Source organism: Xenopus tropicalis, chromosome 4, assembly GCF_000004195.4.
Source record: "Xenopus tropicalis strain Nigerian chromosome 4, UCB_Xtro_10.0, whole genome shotgun sequence".
Classification (NCBI taxonomy): domain Eukaryota; kingdom Metazoa; phylum Chordata; class Amphibia; order Anura; family Pipidae; genus Xenopus; species Xenopus tropicalis.
Window position 1 is genome coordinate 21,493,837 of NC_030680.2, and position 7,500 is coordinate 21,501,336.

Below are 7,500 nucleotides of genomic sequence, written 5' to 3' on the forward strand. Positions count from 1 at the left end.
CGCAGACTTTGGTATATCTATGCATATTGGGCATCAAACTGTTCAGTAGACCATAGGTGTTCCTATTTGGGGTGATTTGCCTTTATCTGATCTTTATCAAGAAATTGTGAGAGATAAATGCGGCAAATTGCAACATTTTTATGCGATTTTCTAAATGTCATATAAATCTGCAAACTTAGGAAAGCTTTACAGCTTGGTACTTTGGAGCAAAAAGAAATGTTTACCCATTATAGATTCGGGGGGATGTGTACTTTCCAAAAATATATGGCTTTCTGGGGTGAGTGTACTTTTTTTGTAGCATTATCCCACATAAAGGATGTAAATGTGTTGATTTTGCAGGAGCTGAAATGATGATCATATGGGGGTATGTTCCCATTGGGGCCCCTACATGCCACATAATTAGGTAAACCTATACATATTGGGAATCAAACTGTTCAGTGGACCCCTGGCGTTCATATTTAGGGTGTTTTATCTTGGTACCTAACGCTATGTGGGAGATAAGATGCTGCGAAGTGGAAGCTTTGAGGGGATTTTTGGAAATGTCATCAAAATTGCTAACTTTAGAAAAGCTGTGTGGCTTGGTACTTTGGAGTAGAAAGACATGGGTAGCCATTTTAGATTCGGGGGAATGTGTACTTTCCAAAAATATATGACTTTCTGGGGTGAGCATACTTTTTACTAGCTTTATCCCACATATAATGATGTAAATGTGTTGATTTTGCAGGAGCTGAAATAACAGAAATGATAGATCATATGGGGGTATGTTCACATTGGGGCCCCTACATACCACATACTTAAGTAAACCTATACATATTGGGCATGTTCAGACTGTCCAGTGGACCCTGGAATTCAAATTTAGGGTGTTTTATTTGGTTACTTTATGACCTGTAGGAGATAAGATACTATAGAGTGGAAGCTTTGAAGCGATTTTTTAAAAAATCACAAATTTTGATAAAAACCAATAACTGTAGGAAAGCATTGCGACTTGATAGTTTGGAGTAGACAGACAGTTCTACCTATTCTGTATTCCCCAGAATCTGTTCTTTCCAAAAATGTCCAATTTTCTGGGATAAACCTTCTGTTAGTGGAATTTTTGTCCTTGAAATCTAAAGTATGCAGCTTTCTGGAGCAGTGCTTTGGAAATTTGGTAATGTACTGCTGGGAGTTTTTGACCTATACAAGTGAGAAATCTACATAAAACTATATATATTTGGTATTGGCATGTTCAGGAGACATGGGACTTTCCAAATCAGTTGTATATTCGTGCATAAAATAATTTTTGTTTCTAGTATGTGTGTTTATATTATGGAAAATGTGTTTTTTTTGCATTTTTAGACATTTAGAAGCCTATATCTTGTTACAGAATTGGAATTACACAAAAATTCTACCATATTTTGAAAGCTTAGGTTGTTCTGAAAAAAACGATATATTGTTTTCCTGAGTAAACTAAAAGTCCCCCCGAGGAAAGGCCCCTAAAGTGAAACAGTGCAAAATATTCAAAAACTGTCTGGCAATACAAGTTCCGCTTTGACCAAAACAGCTGGCAGTAAAAGGGTTAAAGTGACACCCCCAGAAGCAGAATTGGGTTCTACAGCTCCGAGCAGTCACTTTCATTCTGACCAATAGGCACATGTGTCTGCGTTGATACATGTGTCCGTTTGGTTAATCTGCCCCACATTGTTTATCCCCCCCCCATGTTTATTCGCATTCGCATGTTTGATTTGTGTGTTGAGTCCCGTGTTCTATATCTGCAGGCTCAGTACTATGGGGAGATTGGCCTCGGCTCCCCCCCTCAAAACTTCACTGTTGTGTTTGACACGGGATCCTCCAACCTCTGGGTGCCTTCCGTCCACTGCTCTATGCTCGATATTGCTTGCTGTGAGTAACCCCAGGAGCTGCAACAGTTGGTTTCTCCCTGCAATGAATTCTACTTTCTGTAAATACCATACTCATATGAGCAATAATATTTCTATATTTTATATTGACCTGTGTGGCCTCAGATCTTGATTGGGCTGACCCACTCGAGCGATTTAATTGGCCAGAAATCTGCACATTTGTCTCAGGGCTATGCCTGTGCTGAGCCTTCTCTCTTTGTGCCGCAGGGATGCACCATAAGTACGATTCTTCCAAATCCTCCACCTACGTGAAGAATGGCACAGCGTTTGCTATCCAGTATGGCACTGGGAGCCTCTCTGGATATCTGAGTAAAGACACTGTAACGGTGAGTCAGGCGCAAGTATATGGCCTCAAGTAGGTTTTTGTGGCCCCCAGCATGCCCAAGATATCCATAGACCGCTTTGTACTTATTCTTTTATAATACATTGTCCCTCAGTTATTTAAAATAAGGGATAATTGACCCATGAAATGGATTACAAACTAGAGCAAACCCATGGGCCAGATTTTAATTCAAGAAAAGGACAGTAAGGGTGTTTGTGCCAGAGTAGATGGACTGTCGTATGAATGAGTACATGTCGCAGTGTATTGAGTATTGATTGGCTTTCAGCCTGCCGTCTAACCCGCCTTCTCTCTCCCTCACACAAACAGATCGGAAACCTGGCCGTAAAAGGGCAGATGTTTGGAGAAGCTGTAAAGCAGCCAGGGGTCACCTTCGTAGCTGCCAAGTTCGACGGCATCTTGGGCATGGCGTACCCCGTAATCTCTGTGGACGGTGTCCCCCCTGTGTTTGACAACATCATGGCTCAAAAGCTGGTGGAGTCCAACATCTTCTCTTTTTACTTGAACCGGTGAGAAAGCTGCTGTTAATATGGGGCATATGGGGGTCTAAATGGGTGAGCCCAAACTCAATCAAGCAAACTACACACCCTAGGAAGTCTAGGCTACTAGTGGCCCTCTACCTGCTTATGTTATACCTTCTCTTCTCCCCAGCACTCCTTCCATTACCCAGCATTCCAAATTTGCTGTTCTTCTTTGTCCTTTACTGTCCCCCCATATTCCTCTCCCCCATAGCATTATAAACAGTCCTGTATCCTTATTCCATGACACTGGTAGGGTTAGAAATGCTCAGTGCACATGGTATGTTCCCAAGGTGAATAAATGGCAGATAAATACTTCTTATACCCACATTACCCTTGAGCATTCTGACTTTTTATGATGGTTACTAATTAACCAAGGCTGATTACCTTTCTGTACTTCGAACTAAATATTATTTAATATATTAGGAATGGAATGAGTTTCTACATGAGGGAACCCACAAAATAACATGTGATTCTTAATCGGGCTTTATAACCAAAATAGGAAACCTCAAGCTGGAAAAAAAGTCACAGGTTGCACAGCAGATAATGGATTATCTCTGTAAAATACCATTGTATATTTCAGATCTTATCTGTTATCTGCTATGTAAGCTGAGGCTTTTTTTCAGATTGACTCAGATTGAATGGCTGCCCCCTTAGCTACACAGCAACTCATTTATATAATTTAAATTAACTATAGTAGTGTTTCTGAAGCAAACACACCTGTTTTACCAGTGCAGGGATTTTAATCACTTGAAAATACTTTAATTTTTTGGTATTATTGTTCTGTTAAGGGTAAATACCAAATAATCTCTACTTAAAATGAAGGAGCATTTCCCTTTTAAGGATCCTGATTGCCCTACCTCCATTTATGATTTTGGCTAGGGTTATCCAATGCAACTAACAATGATTTACCCTCTCCAATATGGCTGCTCTAGCTAACTACAACCTATCAGAACAGTTTCCTGGAAAGTTCCTAATCCTAAATCATTTGCTACTTTTTTTATCCTTTAGAAATCCAGACACTCAGCCTGGAGGGGAGTTGCTGCTAGGAGGCACAGACCCCAAGTACTACACTGGAGATTTCCACTACCTGAACGTGACTCGCAAGGCCTACTGGCAGATTCACATGGACCAGTAAGTGTTAAATGCTTTGACACTATGATTCACTGCTCAGAGCTCCCTTGTGTAGATATAACAATTTGTTCAGTTGATACCCAGTCACATTAGGCCGACGGGGCCCCTCGACCCAAAACCGCTGCCTTCCTCCCTCGTGGCTGGCTGGGGTTTGTGGGCCCCCACACTCCACTGCTGCCCAGGATCTGACCAGGTGTACATGGGAGGGCAGGAATTTGCACCCATAACCTTTACCCTGCCTTCTGGGTTAGATCTGCAGGCCCCTGAGGTGCAGGCGGGAAATTGCAATGGGGCATTGGGGGGGGGTAGTTTTAAATGGCCGGAGGAGAAAGCTTGCAAAAAGGATGAGCGTGGTAGACCCTGGACACCCAGTCCAACACTGATGATATCAGTCTGATCTGTTGTTCCTTATTACTACATGCTGTATTTAACTACACAAGAGATGCCCAGTTTGACCAACTGCTCCTGACTCTAACCCACCCATTCTGAACCTGAAATCAAGCCTTTTATGCAACCAGTGACTTCTGTTTATCCCCCCCATCCCCTCAATCTTATACTGCCAATGGTCTCCTTTGTAGCTTCCCATATTTCTAATCTTGGTCAACTCTTTCCTTAAGGGCTCTGGCACACCGGCGAAAATGTAAATCTCCGGTGGAGAAATCACAGCGCCGCGTATGCCATCCCACCGGCGATTTACATTTTCGCCGGTGGGATGGCATAACAGGGAGATTTGTCACGGGCGACTAATCTCCACGTGTGCCAGAGCCCTAATGAGGAAAGTTTCCCTAATGGTTAAGTTAAATTTAGGGATTAAGCCAGTGTTTAATGTAATGTAGTGCAGTAGGTGGCCCATAGTTGACTCTCCATGGTGTTTCTTCAGGTTGGGTGTTGGGGATCAGCTCACCCTATGCAAGGGCGGCTGTGAGGTCATTGTTGACACCGGGACATCACTGATCACTGGTCCTTTGGAGGAAGTGACAGCCCTACAGAAAGCTATTGGTGCCGTCCCATTAATCCAGGGACAGGTAAGATTTTGTATATATTAGAGCAACAGCCAACATGGTGTACATTTGTGACTCTTTTCCACCTCCATTTGCTCCCTGTTATAGTTAATGGGAATCTCTCGGCTTATGGCACACACAACTGGAGAGATTGAGGTTTTTCAGTTTCCATTATCTGTAATGGGAGCAGACTGAGACAATTTGCAGCTACAAAACAGCCATTTGCGCCATTGATTCTATGTCCTCAGCCTGAGTAGAATGAATCACCGGTGTGATTTCTTTTGCAGTATATGGTGCAGTGTGATAAGGTCCCCACATTGCCGGTTATCAGCCTGACACTAGGAGGACAGGTTTACACCCTGACAGGAGAACAGTATATAATGAAGGTGAGTACATTTAGTTGCAGTGAATGGGGAAGGGGATTCGTTAGCAGTAACTACACTGTATATGCTAGGGGTTTATTCTTACTGTGGGGGTGTGAGGCATGGCAGCGCATATCAGTATAGTATAAGAGAGTGAGTGATGGCACAATGGACATTGCTGTGATCACGTTGACTGTTTTCTCTCACACTTTCCTCCCTAAAGGTATCCCAGCGGGGCAGTACCATCTGCCTCAGTGGCTTCATGGGTCTTAACATCCCTCCTCCAGCCGGACCCCTCTGGATACTTGGAGACGTTTTCATTGGCCAGTATTACAGCGTTTTTGATCGAGCTTATGACCGTGTTGGATTTGCTAAGGCTAAGTGATATCCCCGTCACCAAGAATAATGATATCAGAGCAATAGTTAACTCCTGCCAGACTACTGCAATTATTAACCTGTTCCACTGACTACAGAGCCCCCAAGCGCGGGTCCTGCCAGCCACCAGGTTTTTAGGTTTTATTGATCACCCTTACGCACAAAATCTGCTTGATTAACCCTGAGGGCAAGGCACTGCTCTGATACTTGTGTTGTGTAGGAATCATAGGAAGTCTTAGCCAAACGGCTATTGCTCAGTCAAGTGCTTCCTGCACTGAAATATTTAACCCCTACCTTCCAAAAAGTCTCAGATCAATGGATCCTAGCCGCTCCGGCAGAGAAGGACCTGCGACAGGAGCCGGATGGTTTGACCATTACACAGTTGTAGGCAAGATCATCAGACAAGGCTCATTGGTACTTGTTTAATGTAAAGGGCAAGTAATCACTAAATTGCACGTGATTTACATCCTCTAGTGTTGGGTAAGGGCTAGTGTGGGTCGACCCTACTCTAACCCGTCTGCTCTCAACCCACACCCCACCTAGGAAGGCAGCTGTATTTATAGACCTGTGTCGACCCGAATATGCTGCGGGGGTTGGCCCATTTACGGGTCAACCTCCTCTCTGCTGCATGTAAGTAAAAGCTGGACTTTTAAGGCTATCCTAACCAGGCCTGGACTGGGAATCAAAATAGGCCCTGGCATTTCAAGTACGCAGAAGCCCGAACAGCCCCACAAACTCTCACCATGTGTTGCTTCCCCTTGACATAAATAGGAATGGTTATTGCATTTTCAGGGAATAAGCTCTGGTCCTTGCCTGCTGCTATTAATGTGAAGTTGCCCATAGCAAGCAGAGGGCGCTACTAGTAGCAGCTTTCAAATCAGCTCATGTGCTCCCGGCCCTTAAGGTGGCCATAAACGTTAGGGGAGGTTGCCAATGAGTGGATCTTTACCCAATGTGCCCACCTAAGGTGGGAGATATTGGGCTAATTTGATCGTTTGGCCTTAGGCCAAAACAATCAAATTAAAAAGGCAGGTATGTGGGCCATCGGAACGAGGACTTCATCAAGAAGCTGATGTGGTCCCTGATTTGAGGTGAAAATCAACCCTGCCTCATCAATTTTAGGCCAGATATCAGGGAGGTAGGCCCGTCGGGGGTGCACATACTTGGGCAGATAAGTGGCTCAATCAGTCTTAAGGACCCAAATCAGCTGAAATCTGCCCGTGTATGTGCGCCTTTAGGCATCTCCAGTCTGAGAACTAGTAATGTAGCCGGGTTATCAAATGACTGGTCAGAACTAAAGCAAGGAGGCAAACGCTGTCTGACACATGAGAAACTGGAGTTAAAATGTCAGGATACTGGCTACTTGCCCTTTAACTGAAAGATTATGTAATGACTTTTAGACATGCTAAATTATTTTGTATCTGGAAATAATATCCTGTTAACCCTTTCCCCCGTCCCCTCTCTACCAATACTTGTAGAAGAAATATTTGTTTTTCCAAAGTGTGAGATATCTGATGGGAACTTCCAATAAAGAGTGAAATAAGAGATTTGTGTCTCTGCTCGTCGTTTCTTGTAATGGGCTATACAATTTCCCAGGGTTCTAATGAGCAGCTCTTTGGCAGAATTGTTGGAGACAATGTTTTTGGAAAGGGGGTAGGCACAGACTGGGATTGCGGCACATCTCTTTTATTACCACCCTTAGCCCTCCAACTGTCTCATAATCCCTTTAAAAGAAGCAACAGGAGGTGTGGCTTAGGAGTCTAAGAAATATTGTCTGGTTATTTGGGGACTAACAAGCCAAATGGAGCCCCATAATGGAACTCATTTGTACCAAGACCCCCATGGTTTCTCACAGCCTGTAGGGAGAGAGACACC

General features: G+C 43.7%; 1 protein-coding gene across 1 annotated transcript; it reads left to right on the plus strand.

The window, feature by feature from the left end:
- Positions 1-1,692: 1,692 nt before the first annotated feature.
- Positions 1,693-7,172, plus strand: LOC101733630 (cathepsin D). Its single transcript, XM_012961838.3, has 7 exons — positions 1,693-1,878; positions 2,103-2,221; positions 2,545-2,744; positions 3,765-3,887; positions 4,768-4,912; positions 5,176-5,274; positions 5,474-7,172. Exons 1-7 carry the CDS (start codon positions 1,695-1,697, stop codon positions 5,633-5,635), a joined length of 1,032 nt encoding a protein of 343 aa, XP_012817292.3. The 5' UTR covers positions 1,693-1,694; the 3' UTR covers positions 5,636-7,172.
- Positions 7,173-7,500: the final 328 nt, after the last annotated feature.

Coding starts and splice junctions, on each gene's coding strand:
- LOC101733630 (XM_012961838.3), top strand. CDS start 1,695: ATGTTTATTCGCATTCGCATGTTTGATTTGTGTGTTGAGTCCCGTGTT. Junction 4,913..5,175: donor TCCCATTAATCCAGGGACAG/GTAAGATTTTGT, acceptor TTTCTTTTGCAG/TATATGGTGCAGTGTGATAA. Junction 5,275..5,473: donor GAGAACAGTATATAATGAAG/GTGAGTACATTT, acceptor TCCTCCCTAAAG/GTATCCCAGCGGGGCAGTAC.